Source organism: Pelophylax lessonae, assembly GCF_965119305.1.
Source record: "Pelophylax lessonae genome assembly, chromosome: 1".
NCBI lineage: Eukaryota > Metazoa > Chordata > Amphibia > Anura > Ranidae > Pelophylax > Pelophylax lessonae.
This window is the reverse complement of record NC_138768.1, coordinates 152,210,439-152,230,476: the sequence shown is the minus strand read 5'-3', so window position 1 is coordinate 152,230,476 and position 20,038 is coordinate 152,210,439. Positions and strand designations below refer to the sequence as shown.

General features: G+C 46.5%; 1 protein-coding gene across 1 annotated transcript in view; it reads left to right on the top strand.

The window, feature by feature from the left end:
• Positions 1-16,535, top strand: part of TMEM161B (transmembrane protein 161B) — a 102,264-nt gene extending 85,729 nt beyond the window's left edge. The window contains exons 12-13 of the mRNA XM_082255562.1: positions 9,715-9,811; positions 15,739-16,535. Of these exons, the coding sequence (XP_082111688.1) occupies positions 9,715-9,811; positions 15,739-16,001 (360 nt within the window). The 3' untranslated portion in view covers positions 16,002-16,535. The remainder of the gene's footprint in view (positions 1-9,714; positions 9,812-15,738) is intronic.
• Positions 16,536-20,038: the final 3,503 nt, after the last annotated feature.

Here is a 20,038-nt window from a genome sequence, read left to right as displayed (position 1 = left end):
CTCTCGGCCGGAGAGCAGATTTTTTCCTTCAAATCTACAACTGTCTCCAGAGCGCCTGCGGGATCTGCACCTGGCGGTGCGGGACCTGAGGACTCAGGGAGTGGTGGTTCCGGTGCCTCATCGGGACAGATTTCGGGGGTTTTATTCCAATCTGTTCACCGTACCCAGGAAGGAGGGCAAGGTTCGTCCGATTCTGGACTTGAAAGCTCTGAACCGCTCTGTGCGGGTTCGCAAGTTCCGCATGGAATCCCTGCGCTCGGTGGTGGCTGCCCTGGTTCCGGGGGAATTCATGGCCTCCATCGATTTGAAGGATGCGTACCTTCACATCCCCATATTCGAGGGTCATCAGAGATACCTTCGATTTGCCATTGCGGAGGATCACTACCAGTTCGTGGCGTTGCCCTTTGGGCTCGCCTCGGCTCCGCGGGTCTTCACCAAGGTGCTTGCACCGGTTCTAGCATTATTGAGGGCCCAGGGCATTTCTGTCCTGGGGTATCTGGACGACATTCTGATTCGGTCTGCGACCAGTCAGGGTCTGGAGAAGGACCTGTCTGTCACAATGCAAACTCTGCAGGAGTTCAGTTGGACGATAAATGTTCCAAAGTCGACACTGAGTCCGTCGGTTCGTCTTCCCTATCTGGGAATGATACTGGACTCGGTGCAGGCGAAGGTCTTCCTGCCGGAAGACAAACTCAGGACTCTTCAGGAGGAAGTCAGGTCCCTCAGGGACGTTCCACACTCGTCTCTGCGGACGTGTATGAGGTGTCTGGGGTTGATGGTCTCGGCCTTCGAGGCGATTCCTTTCGCGCAGTTTCACACGCGGGGTCTCCAGGCGGAGATCCTGTCCAAGTGGGACGGGCGACCTCAATCTCTGGATCTTCTGATCTCGTTGAGTCATCGCACCAGGGAAAACCTTCTGTGGTGGCTCCAGTCCCCGTTGGTGTCCGGGGGCAAGTCGTTTCGTCCGATCTCGTGGACGATAATCACCACGGATGCCGGCCTGTCGGGCTGGGGTGGTGTTCTGGGCGTTCTGTCCGCCCAGGGGACCTGGTCGGAGGGGGAGTCTTCCCTCCCGATCAACATTCTGGAATTGCGTGCGATAAGGCTCTGTCTTCATCGCTGGACGGACCGGCTGCAGGGCTGCCCGGTTCGGGTGCAGACGGACAATGCCACGGCGGTGGCTTACATCAACCACCAAGGGGGCACCAGGAGTGCCCGAGCGGCTCGAGAAGTAGCCGACATTCTGTCTTGGGCCGAGACTCATGTCCCGGCGATAACGGCGGTTCACATTCCGGGAGTGGAGAACTGGCAGGCGGACTATCTGAGTCGCCGGACCCTGGATCAGGGGGAATGGTCTCTCCATCCGGCTGTCTTCCAGATGTTGTGCGCGAAGTGGGGTCTTCCAGATGTGGACCTGTTCGCGTCTCGCCTCAACTACAAGGTGAAGAGGGTCGTGGCAAGGACGCGCGACCCTCGGGCAGACGCGTCGGACGCGTTAGTGGCCCCGTGGCATCAGTACAGGCTGATGTACGCGTTTCCACCGATTCAGTTGCTGTCCAGGTTCCTTCGCAGGTTACACTCGGAACGCAGCACGGTGATTCTTGTGGCACCGGACTGGCCTCGCCGGTCCTGGTACGCAGACCTCGTGAATCTGGCGGTCGACGCCCCTTGGCGTCTGCCTCTTCGAGACGATCTACTGTCTCAAGGACCGATTTACCATCCTGCTTTACAGTCGCTGGCTTTGACGGCCTGGCTGTTGAGACCGAGGTCCTGAAGGAGAAGGGTCTCTCTCCGGAGGTCGTTCATACCTTGATCAACGCGAGGAAGTCTTCCTCGGGAAAGGTTTATTACCGTACTTGGAAGGCCTATTTTGCCTGGTGTGAGTCCAGGGGGTTTTCACCCCGCATGTACTCGGTTTCCCGTGTGCTGTCTTTCCTTCAGACGGGTGTCGATCAGCGTTTGGCGCTGGCTACGATAAAGGGTCAGGTGTCTGCGCTGGCCGTTCTGTTTCAACGTCCCGTGGCTTCCAACTCCTTGGTTGGCACTTTTATTCAGGGTGTGCGGCATCTGGTTCCTCCTAGGAGGGATCCTTTGCCCCCTTGGGACTTGAATCTAGTCCTATCTGTGTTACAACGTGCTCCTTTTGAACAGATCAGGGAGATCTCGTTGTCTATGTTGTCCAAAAAGGTCGCCTTTTTGGTGGCGATCACTTCGGCTCGCAGAGTGTCGGAACTGGCGGCTTTGTCCTGCAAGTCTCCGTACCTGGTTGTTCATTTGGATAAGGTGGTCTTGCGACCTAATCCTTCCTTTCTGCCGAAACGAGTTTCGGAATTCCATCTTAACGAGGATATTGTTTTGCCTTCGTTGTGCACGAAGCCTAAACATCCAAAGGAGGTGAGATTGCACTCTCTGGATGTTGTTCGGGCGATAAGGGTTTACCTTAAATCGACTGAGTCTTTTCGTAAGACGGACTCCTTATTTGTTCTTCCAGAGGGTCCTCGGAAGGGCATGGCGGCTTCGGCCTCTACCATCGCCAAATGGATCAGGCAGACCATTGAACAGGCCTATGCCTTGCAGGGGAAGGTTCCCCCTATGCCTGTGAAGGCGCACTCTACTAGATCTCTGAGTACGTCTTGGGCCTGCCGTCATGGGGCTTCTGTAGCCCAGGTGTGTAAGGCGGCGACCTGGTCGACCGTGCACACTTTCACAAAATTCTACAAAGTAGATGTTCAGGCATCGGCGGATGCTTCCTTTGGCCGCAAGGTTCTTAGTGCGGCTGTTCCATAGGGTCCCTTGTTGGGGACTCCTGGCTGTTGGGATAGTTTTTTGTATCCCCTGGTTTTTTGTCTTTTCCTGGGTTGTTGCTCCTGTTGAGCACTTATTTTTGCTGTTGCCCAGCTGGTTTCCTTCCTTTGGTAAGGTTCCTTTCTTTGATGTGGAGACTGCGTTGCCTTTCGGCGCGGATGCGTTTCCCACCCCTCATGTTTGCACTGCTTTGGGACGTCCCCATATGTGACGAATATGAAGAGGCGGCGACTGTCGGAGGACGTAAGAGAAAACGGAATTTTTGTAAAATCTTACCTGTAAAATTCCTTTCTCTGAGTCCTCCGACAGTCGCCGCCCCCGCCCCTCTTTTGGGGTTGAATGTATACTCTACTGCTATTCCACTAAAACTGAGATATGGTTGCAGGAAGTAGGAGGGTATTGACTGAGGGGACCACCCCTTGAGGGTGGGATATGTTAAAGCTTTATTGTTAACATATTCTGTTGCCTAGCTACTCCTTCGGAGCAAAGTCTAATACCCCATATGTGACGAATATGAAGAGGCGGCGACTGTCGGAGGACTCAGAGAAAGGAATTTTACAGGTAAGATTTTACAAAAATTCCGTTTTTCCTGTATTCCTTGCCCAGTTTCTTGTCCCTGTGGGGGTCAGTGTATTCAGTGGGTGCGGTGGGCTACGCTCGCCACGATCTTAACCACTTAAGCCCCGGAGGATTTGGCTGCTAAAGGACCAGGGGTTTTTTTGCGATTTTTTTACTGCGTGACTTTAACGGACAATTGCGCGGTCGTGCGACGCTGTACCTAAACGAATTTGACGTCCTTTTTTTCCCACAAACAGAGCTTTCTTTTGGTGGTATTTGATCACCTGTGCGATTTTTTGATCACGCGCTATAAACAAAAAAAGAGCGTAAATTTTGCAAAAATAACAATATTTTTCACATTTTTTTATATGAAATTCCCCAAAAAAAAAAGTAAAAATCAAAATTTTTTAACATTTTTCGGCCAATTTGTTTTATGCTACCTATGTTTGGTAAAAAAAAATCGCAAAAAGCGTATTTTGATTGGTTTGCGCAAAAGTTATCGCGTTTACTAACAAAGGGAAAGATTTTTGTCATTTTTGGTGTTTTTTTTTTTTTAACGCGTAATGGCGGCGATCTGACATTTTTGACACTTTTGGGGGTACCAGTGACATTACTGCAGTAATCAGTGCTATACATATGCACTGTTACTGCAAAAATGACACTGGCAGGGAAGGGGTTAACTTTATTGGACAGGGAGGGGTTAAGTGTGTCCTAGGGGCGTGCTTCTAACTGTGCAGGGACATTCCTATTGGTGTAAAAGCAAAGATCAACCGTTCTACATAGTAGAACGGACAGATCTTCTTCACTTTTACACAGGGAGAACTGACAGGCAGCTTGTTTACACAAGCCGCTCTGTCTTTCTCCCTTCACAGGAGCGATCGTAGTGTGACTGGCGGACATCGAGTCCGCCGGTCACACGCACTGACTTGTCTGTGAACGAGCCACGGCGGGCGCGCGCCTCGGCGGGCGCGCGCCCGCCCGCAATAGGCTCGCAAGTCAGTCACTCTGCCTGGCCGGTAACCGGTTAAAGGGGCAGTACCCTTTATTACTTATTTTGCTGGGGCATGGATTCTCAGGATTGCAAGTTTCCTCCCACCTTGGTAGGGGGCCAAGGGGCTGCTGCTTCCCCCGAGGGGGCTGATCTGGCCACTATTGTGGCAAACTTAGCTGCTCAAGTGCAGATGCTGGTGGCTGATCGATCCACAAAACGGCCCAGGGTGTCTATTTCCTCTGATTCAGAGGGCGATGGGGCTGCCATGGCTGGAGTGCCCTTCTCAGGGTCTCACTCATCCCTAGACCTTGTGGGGTCTGACGGGGAGGCTGAGGTGGAAGGGGTTGATAATTCTCCCCCTGGCTCGTCTGAAGAGCTTGCACTCATGGATGAGTTGGTTGCTTCTATCAAACAAACGCTGCATTTGCAGGATGAACCATGTCCTCCTGCTTTGATGTCCTCTTATGGGACGCAAAGGAAACGCAAAACATTGCAGGTTTTTCCTTGCTCTACGGAATTTCGGCTCGCGGTGGATGAGCAATGGCACAATTTAAAGAAGCCTTTTGCTGTGCCGAGTAGGTTCAAGCTGCGTTATCCCTTTATACCAGCTACTGATGAACGTTGGTGTGTGCCGCCTCAGGTGGATCACGCGGTGGCGATTTTGAATAAATCAACTGCGATCCCTGCTGAGGATACCCCGGTGTTCCGGGACCTGACGGACAGGAGGTTGGAATCTCTGGCCCGTCATGCTTATGCGGTTGCTGGCTCTATGCTGAAGCCTATTTTTGCTTCCATTATGGCAGCCCAGGCTATTGCGGATTGGACGCAGGTGCTCAGGCGCACTCTGGTGACTGACTCTGCCCCGCCGACAACTTTGGCTATGGTGGATCAGATTCATCAGGGTGTCATGTATTTGTGTGATGCAGACTTGGATTTAGTCCCTTTGGCTGCGCGTCTTTCTAGTGTGGCGGTCTTGAACCGTCGTCTGATATGGCTGAAATGTTGGTCTGTTGACCAATCTTCTCGCAAGACTTTAGCTAATTTGCCATACGCGGGATCTCGCCTTTTTGGCGAATCTTTGGATACTCTGATAAAGGGTATTTCTGGGGGTAAGAGCACTCTCTTGCCCCAATCTCACAAGAATAAGTTTGTTCGTGGTAAGAAGAATGCCTCGTTTAGGCCCTCTCAGGGGTCCTTTCGTGCCTTTCGGTCGCACTATAAGGGCAAGCCCTTCAAAGGCCAAGGCTCCCAGAAGAAGCCGTGGACGGGTAAGCAGAAGTCCGGCCAGTCCGGATCCGCTGCCCATAACAATGTGGCCTGAAGGGGCGCCCTCACCCGTTTCTGGGGTGGGGGGACGTTTGCTAGGTTTTCTTCAACCCTGGCTGGACCGCGTTCGGGACAGGTGGGTTCAGGAAATCGTTCGATCTGGATACAAGATCGAGTTTCTCTCTCGGCCGGCGGGCAGATTTTTTCCCTCAAACCTTCAGCTGACTCTGGAGCGCTTGCAGGATCTGCACCTGGCGGTGCGGGACCTGCGGGCCCAGGGAGTGGTGGTTCCGGTGCCTCATCGGGACAGATTTCGGGGGTTCTATTCCAATCTGTTCACTGTGCCCAGAAAGGAGGGCAAGGTACGTCCGATTCTGGACTTGAAAGCTCTGAACCGCTTTGTGCGGGTTCGCAAGTTCCGCATGGAATCCCTGCGATCAGTGGTGGCTGCCCTGGTTCCGGGGGAATTCATGGCCTCCATCGACTTGAAGGATGCATACCTTCACATCCCCATTTTCGAGGGTCACCAGAGGTACCTTCGATTTGCCATTGCGGAGGATCACTATCAGTTCGTGGCGTTGCCCTTTGGTCTCGCCTCGGCTCCGCGGGTTTTCACCAAGGTGCTTGCGCCGGTTCTGGCCTTATTGAGGGCTCAGGGCATTTCTGTCCTGGGGTATCTGGACGATATCCTGATTCGGTCCGCGACCAGTCAGGGCCCGGTGAACGACCTGTCCATCACGATGCAGACTCTGCAGGAATTCGGCTGGACGATAAATTTTCCAAAGTCAACGTTGTGTCCGTCGGTTCGTCTTCCCTACCTGGGGATGATTCTGGACTCTGTTCAAGCGAAGGTCTTCCTGCCGGAAGACAAGCTTCGGACACTTCAGTGCGAAGTCAGGTCCCTCAGGGACGATCAGTGCTCGTCCCTCTGGACGTGTATGAGGTGTCTGGGATTGATGTTTTCGGCCTTCGAGGCAATTCCCTTCGCCCAGTTTCACACACGGGAGCTTCAGGCGGAGGTCCTGGCCAAGTGGGACGGGCGTCCGCAATCTCTGGATCTGCGGCTGTCGTTGAGCCATCTCACCCGAAGGAGTCTTTTGTGGTGGCTCCAGTCCCCGGCGGTGTCGGGGGGCAAGTCCTTTCGTCCTTTGTTGTGGACGGTGATCACCACGGATGCCAGCCTGTCGGGCTGGGGTGGTGTTCTGGGCGTTCTGTCCGCCCAGGGAACTTGGTCGGAGGAGGAATCCTCCCTTCCGATCAACATTCTGGAATTGCGAGCGATAAATCTGTCTTCTGCGTTGGACGGACAGGCTTCAGGTCCGTCCAGTTCGGGTACAGACGGACAATGCCACAGCGGTGGCCTACATCAACCACCAAGGGGGCACCAGGAGTGCCCGGGCGGCTCGGAAAGTAGCCGACATTCTGTCTTGGGCCGAGACGCACGTCCCGGCGATATCTGCAGTTCACATTCCGGGGGTGGAGAACTGGCAGGCGGATTATCTGAGCCGCCAGACCCTGGACCAGGGAGAATGGTCCCTTCACCCGGATGTCTTTCAGATGTTATGCGCGAAGTGGGGGTCCCCAGATGTGGACCTGTTCGCGTCTCGTCTAAACAACAAGGTGGAAAGGTTCGTGGCAAGAACGCGCGATCCTCGGGCAGACGCCTCAGACGCGTTAGTGGCGCCCTGGCATCAGTATCGCCTGATGTATGCCTTTCCACCGATTCAGCTGCTGTCCAGGCTCCTTCGCAGGTTGGCCTCGGAACCACACACGGTGATTCTGGTGGCACCGGACTGGCCTCGCCGGTCTTGGTACGCAGATCTCGTGAATCTGGCGGTCGACGCTCCATGGCATCTGCCACTTCGAGAAGATCTCCTGTCTCAAGGGCCGATATTCCATCCTGCTTTACAGTCGCTGGCTTTAACGGCCTGGCTGTTGAAAGCCAGGTCCTGAAGGATAGGGGTCTTTCTCCTGAGGTCATTCCCACCTTGATCAAGGCTAGGAAGGCTTCTTCGGGGAAGATTTACTACCGTACTTGGAAGGCTTACTTTGCCTGGTGTGAGTCCAGGGGGTATTCCCCTCGCTCGTACTCTGTGTCGAGAGTATTGGCTTTCCTTCAAACGGGCGTGGACCAGCGTTTGGCGTTGGCCACGATTAAGGGTCAGATTTCTGCGCTGGCCATTCTCTTTCAACGCCCTGTGCCGTCTAACTCTTTGGCTAGCACCTTTGTTCAAGGGGTGCGACATTTGGTCCCTCCTAGGAGGGAGCCTTTGCCTCCATGGGACTTGAACCTTGTTCTGTCCGTGTTGCAACATGATCCTTTTGAAAATATCAGGGAGATCTCGTTGTCTCTGTTGTCCAAGAAGGTTGCCTTTTTGGTGGCGATCACTTCGGCTCGCAGGGTGTCGGAGCTGGCGGCCTTGTCCTGCAAATCTCCGTATTTGGTGATTCACTTGGATAAGGTGGTCTTGCGACCTAACCCGTCTTTTCTTCCGAAGAGGATCTCGGAATTTCACCTCAATGAGGACACTGTCTTGCCTTCGCTTTGCGCGAAGCCTAAGCATCCGAAGGAGGTGGCTTTGCATTCCTTGGATGATGTTAGGGCAATCAGGGTTTACCTGTCATCGACTAAATCCTTTCGCAAGTCGGATTCTCTCTTTGTCCTTCCTGAGGGACCTCGGAAGGGCATGGCGGCGTCGGCTGCGACCATCGCCAAATGGATCAGACAGACCATTGTGCAAGCCTATGCTTTGAAGGGGAAGGTTCCTCCTTTTCCTGTGAAGGCGCACTCTACCAGGTCTCTGAGTACGTCTTGGGCCTATCGTCATTAGGCTTCTGTGGCCCAGGTGTGTAAGGCGGCGACTTGGTCGTCCGTTCACACCTTCTCAAAATTTTACAAAGTGGATGTTCAGGCATCGGCAGATGCTTCCTTTGGCCGTAAAGTTCTTAGTGCGGCGGTGCCTTAGGGTCCCTTGTTTGGGCCCTTGGCTGTTGGGGTGTTTTTACCCCTAGGTTACTTACTTTGGTTCTCTTACTTTAAGGTTCCTTAAAGGTTCTCTTACTGTAAGGTTCCTTTCTCTGATGTGGGTACTGCGTTGCTTTAGGCGCGGCTGTTTTTTTCCCACCCCTCATGTCTACACTGCTATGGGACGTCCCCATTAGTGACGAATATGAAGAGGCGACGACTGGCGGAGGACGTTAGAGAAAACTGAATTTTTGTAAAATCTTACCTGTAAAATTCCTTTCTCTGAGTCCTCCGACAGTCGCCGCCCCCGCCCCTCTTTTGGGGTTTGTTTATGTACTCTACTGCTATGCTACTGAAACTGAGTTGGAAATGCAGGAAGCAGGGAGGTATGGACTGAGGGGACCACCCCTTGGGGGTGGGATATGCTAAAAGCTTTGATATTAATATATTCTGTTGCCTAGCTACTCCTACGGAGCAAAGGTCAATAACCCCATTAGTGACGAATATGAAGAGGCGGCGACTGTCGGAGGACTCAGAGAAAGGAATTTTACAGGTAAGATTTTACAAAAATTCCGTTATTTTGTCTCGGCACCCACAGCTCTCACCTCTACACAACCTGCCCCATCCTCCACAGTTCTCATTTTGCACAACCTTCCCCCCCCCCCCCCTTCTCCCACAGCTCTCATCTGTGCACAACCTGCTCCCTCCTCCTCCACAACTTTAATTTTGCACAACCTATCACAGGCTCTCCTCGTTGCTAAATCCCCCCTCTCCCCCCACACTTACACACAAACTCACTTTTCCACCTCTTCTCTCTGCTAAAACCACACACACACACGCGCAGCAAAAGCCCCGGGTGCTCATCACTAGTACATAGAAGCCGCTTGAGAAAATTAGCTATGTTGAACACTTCCTCTCCTGGCTTCTGCTTTAAATGAAAGGTTAGAGAGGAGAGGGCTGTCGGAAGTGCGGGAACGGCGTTCCAGATGAAAAAAGCCCCGATTAGAACATTTGTTGTGTCAACATAATTAATGCATGTTTTTGAAAAAAAAAAAAAATCGCTTTTGTTTTCTTTTCCTTTCTGGTCAAGTTATGTTAACATACTAAGTAATTAATGCTTTATTTTCAGGTGGCTCGGGTATTTTATTACCTTTGTGTTATTGCACTGCAGTACGTGGCACCTATGGTGATGCTTCTTCACACAACTCTGCTTCTAAAAACACTAGGTAGGCATTATCTGACAAATTATATTGATTTCTACTGGTCCGGTAACAGATTAACTTATGCAGGTGTACATCGGGTTACACAACACTTATTAATTACATGGTTGCCATGCTAGCTGGATGCCTTTATTTACTAGAATTTATATCTTTTCAATGGCCCAGATTCTGGCTGTGTGGGAACCTACAGGCTAGTATGCTCTATGGCCATGTAAGCTCCCAGCAGTCTCACCCATACATTTTAGCATGAGGGAGATTGCATGAAATCTTGTGACAACAGGATGCAGTCTCACTTGAAAATCTGTCTTTAAAATAAGTCTGTTCAATCTTACTGCCAATGATTTTGTAAAATAATTAGGTAAATTAGGTGGCATTACATGACAGAAAAGCAGTAATTAGTCACAGAATTTTACATTTCAAGATCTAATACATACTAGCAAAATGTGCCCATTCTGACTGAATATATTTGTGATTGCCACAGTGCAATATTTGCACAGCACAAAAATGGAAATGTGTACTGCCAGCACTGCAAAGGTTAACAGCTAACAAGTCAGATTTCCAGAGTGAATACAGTTTACCACATTATGGTTTATTTGCAACCCCAATTCCAAAAAAGTTGGGACGCTGTGTGAAATCTACATAAAAACAGAATGCATTGCTTTGCAAATCTCATAAAACGGTACTTTAATTGTTTTTAAAAAAAAAAAAAAAAAAAAAAAAACAATGGGGAACCGAGGAGACCAGTTGCTGGAGTTTTGGGAGAGAAATGTTGCCCTATTCTTCCCTGATATAGCATTCTAACTGCTCAACAGTCCTGAGTCGTCTTTGTCATATTTTATGTTTCAAGATCCGCCAAAATATCTAAAATGATGAAAGGTCTGGACTGCAGACAGGCCAGTTAAGCACATGGACTCTTCTGCTACTGAGCCATGTTGTTGTAATAGATGCAGTTTGTGGTTTAGCATTGTCTTGCTGAAACATGCAAGGCCTTTCCTGAAAAAAAAAATTTTTTTTCTTTTTATAAATTTCTTTTGAAATTTTCGTCATAGAAATTTTTTAAAGGAGTTGTAATGTCAGAAGGCTTTTTATCTTAATGCGTTAAGATAAAAAGCCTTCTGGGTGTAGCAGCCTCCCCAGCACCCCCTAATACTTACCTGAGCACCATCTCTCTCCTGCGATGTCCATGAGTCCCTCGGCCATCCGGGACAATCTCCTGATTTGCTAAGACACAGCTGCAGCGCCATTGACTCCCACGGGTGTCAATCAAAGTAGTTTAGCCAATCAGGAGAGAGAAGGGTCAGGGCCGAATGGCAGCGCCATATATGAATGGACACATTGAGCTGCAGCTCGGTTTAGGTGCCCCCATAGCAAGCTGTTTGCTGTGGGGGGCACTCGATAGGAGGGAGAGGCCAGGAGAAACAATGAGGGACCCGAGAAGAAGAGGATCCAGGCTGCCCTGTTCAAAATCAACTGCACAGAGGAGGTAAGTATACCATGTTTATTTAAAAAAAAAAAAAAAACAAGACTTTACAATCACTTTTAGGCTACATTCACACCTGAGCGTAGCGTTTTCGCGCGTTTTTACAGCGATTTTTACCGCAATTTTTGTGCAGGCGTTTTTAGATTGAATAGAGACCAATGGAAAACGCCTGTAATCTGCCCAAAAAGAAGCTCATGTACTTTTTTGAGCGTTGGGCGTTTTGCTCACAGCATCAAAACACTCAGATGGGAACAGGGGCCATTGAAATGAATAGGATTTGTCTTGTTGGGCGTTTTGAGAGCTGATTCTAGAGCAGAAAAACTCCCCAAAAACGCCCCAAAACCCCTACATGTGAACGGAGCCTTAAGGTTTACAAGAAGAAAAACACAAATGATGCCCTAAGTATATTTAAGGATCTACCCATGGAAATTAACATAGGTTACCATAAAAAGTATAAAGATTAATTTACAAGTATACAGTAGGGATTGAGCATTAATAACCATAATTACTAAAAAAAAAAAGAGAGAGAATTAAAAAAAAAAAAAAAAAAATTTAAGGCAAATAAAGGAGCGACTTGAGCCTGTTGACAGAACGACCAATATTGTATAAGAAAAAGTGGGTTTTATGGTCAAATGGGAGGGTTTTAGGATAGTAAAGTTGCAAAGTCAGGGTTTTTCATAAAAGATATCCAGGGGAGCCATACGTCTTGAAAATGAGAGTATCGGGCAAGCAGCTGCGCCGACAGCTCTTCCATTCTCATAAGCTTATTTAATTCAGTTATCCATTCTATTATAGATGGAGTGTGCTGGGATTTCCAATGTCTCTGAATTATCACCCTGGCAGCCAGTAAAAAGAAACGAAAAATCCCCTCCTTGACTTTTGAGACAGATTCTGGGAACATAAATAACAGGGCTATTTGGGGTGTTTGAGGCACTGTCTCTGAGCAAAGACCTATATTTTAAAAACGCTGTCTCAAAATGGGCACAGGGCGTGGGAACTCCACCATATATGTTGCATGGTGCCAACGTGAGATAGGCATCGTCAACATTGATCTGATATATTTGGAAATATTTTATGTATTATCCAAGGACAGCGATACTATCTTGCAATGTCTTTGTAGTTTAGTTCCTGTATATTACTCTCAACAGAAAATTTTTGGGTCCACCTGCAGGATTTTACAAACTTCTTCCTCCTCAAAAGTGACTCCTAGCTCCCTTTTCCATTCAACAAAGTAAGAAGGTTTGTCGAGGAAAATCTCAGTTAGGATAGAGTTATACAGAAAAGAAACCATATGAGTAGGGGGGTCAGGTTGTGTACATAAAGATTTAACATAAATAAGGGCACAATGAGGGTCTCCTCTTATTTTTAATGAGTTATAGAAATTACGAAATTGGAAATACAGTAGCCACCTACTTGGGTGACAGGGCAAGAAATCATTCAATTGTTTCAGTGGTTTGGGGCCTGTTGAAATAGTAACATCAGTCATTAAGAAATAGGTTTTGGAAATAGCAGAAGAGGGAGGAGACTTTGGTTGCAACCCTGGGGGAAATTCCAGATTGCCTGTGAGTGGCATTAGTGGACTTCTAAAAATGTATTTTGGATGCTGCTCTAAAACCGTGATATATCTTTCTGCATTGATGGTACCTTTCCAGATGTGCATGCTGGCCACTCCCTACACGCTAATGCAACCCCATACCATCCAAGATGCAGGCATTTTAACTGAGCGCTGATAGCAAGACAAAAGATCCCTCTCCTCTTTAGTCCACAGTACGTGGCACCCATGGTTGCCAAAAATGTCAAATTTTGATTTGTCCTCAACATAGATCTGTTCTCAACTGTGCAACAAACCATTTTAAATGGCACAGAGAAGACTGTGGCATTTCTGGATCAGGTTCAGATATGGCAGCTTCTTTGCATGTTAGAGCTTAACCTGCATTTTTGGAAGGCACAGCGAGCTGTGTTCTGACAGTCATTTTGGAAGTATTCCTGAGCCCGTGCAGTGATGTCCATCACAGAATCATACCTGTTTTTAGGTTCCATAATATTTTATTGTTAAAATTCAGAGAAATACAAACATTAGCATAGACATTTTCATATGGGCCCATCCGCCTGTTGACATTTGAGTCCCGGTTCACACTTGTGCGATGCGGGAAGGCTGTTCCCGCATCGCAAACGCACCTCTGGCAGTTCACACTGCCATATGCGATACGCAGGGGGTGTCAATTAAATGTTAGACACCCCCAGTTTGATCGCATATCGCAGTGCGATCTGACAGTTCGCACAGGATCGGATCGCACAAGTGTGAACCACTGTGCGATCCGATCCTGATGCGGCTGGAAAAAGGGGTCATGTGCGTGTTTGGTGCGGATACAGTGCGAATTCAGCCATACAAAGTGTATGGCTGAATTTGCATCCGCACATCCGATCGCATGTAATGAAGGAGCAGTGCGCTCCGAATTACACTCGCACAAATGTGAACCGGCCCTTACTCATAACTGTTTTTAATGCAGTGCTGTTTGTGGGTAGAAAATAAAGGGCATCCAGTAAAGCGTTTCGGCCTTTTCCCTTGCACACAGAGATTTTGTTGGGTTCTGGGAATCTTTTGATGATATTCTGTACTTTAGATGATGATATATTTAACGTATTTGCAATTTTACATTGAGGAACATTATTTTGAAATTGTTCGACAAATTTTAGATGCAGCTTTTCACAGACTGTCAAAAAAAGCCAAGAGGTTTCCAGTCACAAATGACCAACCAGCCTGCGACCAACCGAATTAACCTGTCTAACAGTATGCGTTCAAAACAGGGGTTTAGTTGCACACATTTGCAAAATGCATGCATAAGCTGCAGGCCACGGCAAGGCACCCTAATATCTGCAGACCCAAACTCTACCTTTAAAGAGTCTCCACAGTGAGAGCACATGTATTCTGATGGATAGATGGAGGATAGGTGACTGGAGGGAGCCCACCCCTCCTTAAAGGCGCAGGGTCACACTGAACACCCAGCACATTGCACAATGGCAGCAAAGGTGTCAGTGCGTGGCCTGACCAATATAACAACAACAATACAAAAAATGGTCACTTCCCTCTCCTATAACTGGTCTTGACAGCAAGCTTTTCACAGACTGCCCATCTTTACTTATGAGACACTCTAACTCTAAAATGCTCTTTTATACCCAATCACGTTACTAACCTGTTGCCAATTAACCAAATTAATAACAAAATGTTCTTCCAACACTTCCTTGTTAGTACCACTTACTTTTTTAAAACGTGTTGCTATCCATTTCAAAATGATTACCTTTTTCATAAAATTTGACATTTTCTCAGTTTAAACATTTGATATGTTTTCTATTGTGAATAAAATATCGATTTATGGGATTTGAAAATCATTTAATTCTGTTTTTATGTAAATTTTGCACAGCGTCCTAACTTTTTTGGAATTGGGGTTGTAACATCACCCAGGACTTTGCAGTCCTGAGCTTTAGTTACTACATCTGGGATTGCCAAACAGGAAGAGAAACTGCATTTTAGCTAATGATGGTTAGGGCGAGTGTGAAAGAGCCAGTAGAGGCAGGAGAATGTTGCATGTTTTTTTCCCAGGCACAAAACTAACCTTCATACATCCTGAAGTACATCTCCAGCCAAAATGTTTTATTTCTCCCTAAATAGGTGTGCTATAACTTTAACGTGCTATTCCTACGATTGTAGAAACAACGACAATGTATAAAAATTAATGCAAAAAGATGGAGATATTTAGAAATAAAAACAATCAAAGATCAGTAAAAAGCCCACATAACTGTACTGTTCAACAAAGGCAAGCCGAGGACAAAGAACTAGTCGCCAGTATTGCCTGTACACTCCCTGCAAGCCCACCTTTTCTCCATTCCTGACTTACCAGTTCTGCATGGTAAAGGCAGTGCTTTGCTTTCCTAATTTCCGAGCTTTCATCTTCTGACCGGTGGCATAAAATAAAGGACTTACAAACAGATGTTCATACAGGTGGAGGCAAACAGATGGAAAGGTTCAGAAAATGCATTTTACTGAATGAATGAATGAAGAAGCAGAGAGAACCCTGCATTGTAGATCCTTGGTTACAGATTTCTCTCCAGCAAGAAGCACAGTAGCAAACTATTTAAATATTGCGAGACTAGTAGTCAGAGGCAGAAGTGCTTTGGGTAGTTTCAAGCCACAGATAAACAGCTTTGAGGATAAAGGCACCTAAAGTGCAATATTCTTTTAAGAGAAATTCAGGTCAAAAGGTAAATCTTTCAGGGTACTGCTTGGGCACAATTAACAGTTCTAGATGAGCTGATAGCATATCTTAATGTTCAGAGCTTAGGTCCACTTTAAGTAAACTCCGCCATTGGTAGTATTGATACAAATGTAATACGTTTTTTTTGGTGGTAATTGCCTTGGCAATACTTTTATCTTTGCTTTTAAAATGTTTTTTAGGTAATCATTCATGGGGCATCTATGACTCTCCTATGGAGGCATCACAAGGGTCGAATTCCATTTCTACTGAACAGCCATGCCCCGAAGAAAAGATGAAGGCAACAGTCACCCAAATTACAGTGGCACTAGGTGGCTTAAAGAACATTTTCACTCCACTCCTCTTCCGAGGACTTTTGTCATTTTTGACATGGTGGATCGCAGCTTGCCTTTTCTCCACCAGCCTTTTTGGCTTGTTTTATCATCAGTATTTAATAGTGGCATAATTTGGTGACTTTATATCTGTAACCTTAACATGGACCAAGCTGGAGACAGAACGCTGCAAAAGCTAGAGCACACACGGTTCAGCAGCACCCTGTCTTGTGTCAATGTTTTCTCTGTACTCTCAGGGTAAATATTGTATCAAATCACTGTCGTGAGCTTAATCTTCATTACCTCAGAGGGAGAAGACCTAACTGCTGATTGCTCGTAAAGATAGTGTTTTTTATTATTATTTTTTTTTTTTTATTGACTGTAAGAGATGCTCTTATAAAGGCATCATCTTCGACTAGCGGTTCTTGCACTCACGTTCTAAATTTTTTTTCTCTCTCACCAAGTACGGATAGCAAATCCTTTTTTTTAATCTTTCGTTAGAGATCTGAGCCATACGAAGAAAATTTGGGGCTTGAAGGTGACTCATAAATTTCTGCTGAACCTGTCGATTTTTAGTGACAAGGTCCAGCAGGACAGAATGTATTACTACTGTATATTACAGTAAATGTATGTCAACAACTGTGTATTATTTTGTGACCTTTATGTGCCTGGGGGACATGTGTGGCGCGTGTGTGTGTGCATGTGTGTATGTGCAAATATGGAAATCTAATTCTGTTAGATACTGTACATTTTACGTCACTGAATACATACTTAAAAAGCAATGGTGCTAGTAGTTGCTCACACACACTGTGTGTAAGGGAAATGGTTATGCTTGCGATAATTAAAATGCATCACTTTTGTTAACATTCAGTTTGTATATTACTCCACAGATTACAATGAAAAAACTGTAGCTATTTGGTAAATGCCGTCCACTTGCCGTGTATTTAGGCTAGGTTCATATTAGTGTGGAAATGCATGGAAATCGCACACATTCCTGCAGCCGCACACAAAACCCAGTGCTTTAAAGAAAATGTGCGGGGCTGCCATTAACTCTTAATGCAGTACATAGAACTACACGAATGTGAACGTAGATTTGGTTATTTGAACCATTTTGGTTATTGTTAGGAAACTTTACTAAACCTATTTATTGTGCTTGTGGTTGGTAAGAATTTGAGTCCAAGTGGACTCAATGGCATAAGCCATTTTGTTTTGTTATAGTGGGTCTTTCATTTGTTAGGCGTGTTCTAATTTGTACCTAGCGTCGCCAGTTACATATTTGTTTCAGGTAAGTTCACAAAGCACTGAAGTCATTGGATCAGCATGTAAGAGAGAGACAGAGTACCGTATACTGGAGTGTACAGGGGTTCTGTTTGGCAGCTCACAGACACTAGGACCTCTAGGGGGCACTTCAGATGAAATCCCAGGGGTATAACAAAAAAAAATCCAAGGGGTATAACAAAAAAAAAAACAAAAAACAGAGGCACCAGATCAAATCTTGAGAAATTTTATTTCATCCTAACATGTCCAAAAGTCAAGTCAGAACATGCTTCAATGGCCTTCCTTTATAAGAACCCAACGTTGCTGCTTTAGATTTGGATTTATTTTAGACTTGAATGGATTAAACATTAAAAACTTTAAAAATATCAGTATTACAGGCAGATTCTAGCAGCTTACTGCAAAGCCAATGCAATATTTTTTTTGGATCACGTAGTTTGGTTGGATTCCCTTTTGCGTCATATTGCCAACTTAGAAGGCAGTTTAGAATTTAGGTGTCAAAAGATGTTTTGTACCCACAGACATTATATTATAGAGCTGAGACATATTCCTGATTTCTACCAAGTACTTCTTAAAATAGAAGCCCAGCTTAAACTTAGCTAGTCTTAAAAATTTCCCCTCAACTCCAACACCTTTGCTGACTAAATTGAGGAAAACATAGTCCTAAAAATAGGGCTATCTACCGCGCTTGCTAAAATAGTAAAACATAAAACTGTGCAATTATTAAAATACAAATATATGTGCAAAATTATATAATTATATGTGAATATCAAAATATGAAAAATATAAAAATTATAAAAAATATATATATTATAAATTATTTCCAAAGTTCCGTGATAGTTCTTTTCTTAAACTTTTTGTGCAGGTGCTTTCATAAAACTCAAACGGTGACTGATAAAAGTGCAGGTGCTAGATGCCTTCTTCCCATGCAGCAATTTATAAAATGGGTAACTTACCAGATGTAGTGGGTCTCATATACCTTACAGCACTGAGACCAATCAAGCTTGGTTCGTAGTTCACAAGGCAGCTCATGGTGTCAATATGAAAAGAAGATAAAGGCTCCAGATGCAATATTGTACAGCGAAGTTTATTCCCAAAATAGTGATATGACAGAGTTTCAGCAGGATCCGGCAAGGATCTATTGCAATACTGTCCGTGACAATCAGTGAAACCATGCAGAGTGGCGAGCGGAGGAAAATCTGGCTTGCGTTCCAATGGGTCACGTTGTGCGGTCCACGTCCTGACGCGTTTCGTCACATCCGGTGACGTTCTCAAAGGCTATATCATAAACCTTTGCTGACTAGCTTGTGTTTAAAAAAAAAAAATGTATATGCTTACCATTTTTCAACCTGTTTCAGTCCGGTCACATGATCTAGCTCCTGTGGCAGCTGACGGGGGGGAAAAGGGAGCACCAACATCAGCTGGGGCATGGGAGCCTGTGGGTGACGTCACTGCTCCCAGGTGTTCCAAGCCATTGTTTAGCAACCTCTCCTCTCCCAGCAGCCACCACTGACTAACAAAGGGGATTACTTGACCAGACCAGAGCGGACTAAGAATAGGTAAGTATATACAGAATCTCACAAAAGTGAGTACACCCCTCACATTTTTGTAAAAATTTTATTATATCAACACGAAAGAAATTACACTTTGCTACAATGTTAAGTAGTGAGTGTACAGCTTGTATAACAGTGTAAATGTGCTGTCCCCTCAAAATAACTCAACACACAGCCATTAATGTCTAAACTGCTGGCAACAAAAGTGAGTATACCCCTATGTGAACATTTCCAAATTGGACCCAAAGTGTCAATATTTTGTGTGGCCACCATTATTTTCCAGCACTGCTTTAACCCTCTTGGGCATGGAGTTCACCAGACCTTCACAGGTTGCCACTGGAGTCCTCTTTCACTCCTCCATGACAACATTACGGAGCTGGTGGCTGTTACAGACCTTACACTCCTTCACCTTCCGTTTGAGGATGCCCCACAGATGCTCAATAGGGTTTAGGTCTGGAGACATGCTTGGCCACTTCATCACCTTTACCCTCATCTTCTTTAACAAGGCAGTGGTCGTCTTGGAGGTGTGTTTGGGGTCGTTATCATGTTGGAATACTGCCCTGTAGCCCAGTCTCCGAAGGGAGGGGATCATACTCTGCAGTATGTCACAGTACATGTTGGCATTCATTGTGTCCTCAATGAACTGTAGCTCCCCAATGCCGACAGCACTCATGCAGCCCCAGACCATGACACTCCCACCAACATGCTTGACTGTAGGCAAGACACACTTGTCTTTGTACTCCTCACCTGGTTGCCCTCACACACGCTTGACACCATCTGAAGAACCATATACGTTTATCTTGGTCTCATCAGACCACAGGACATGGTTCCAGTAATCCATGTCCTTAGTCTGCTTGTCTTCAGCAAACTGTTTGCGTGCTTTCTTGTGCATTATCTTTAGAAGAGGCTTCCTTCTGGGATGACAGCCATGCAGACCAATTTGATGCAGTGTGTGGCATATGGTCTGAGCACTGTCAGGCTGACCCCAAACCCCTTCAACCTCTGCAGAAATGTTAGCAGCATTAATACGTCTATTTCCTAAAACCTCTGGATATGACACTGAGCACGTGCACTCAACTCCTTTTGTCGACCATGACGAGGCCTGTTCTGAGTGGAACCTGTCATGTTAAACCGCTGTATGGTCTTGGCCACCGTGCTGAAGCTCAATTTTAGGGTCTTGGCAATCATCTTATAGCCTAGGCCATCATTATGTAGAGCAACAATTATTTTTTTCAGATCCCAAGAGAGTTCTTTGCCATGGGGTGCCGTGTTGAGCTTCCAGTGACCAATAAGAGAGAAATGACACCAAATTTAACACACCTGCTCCCCATTCACACCAAGGT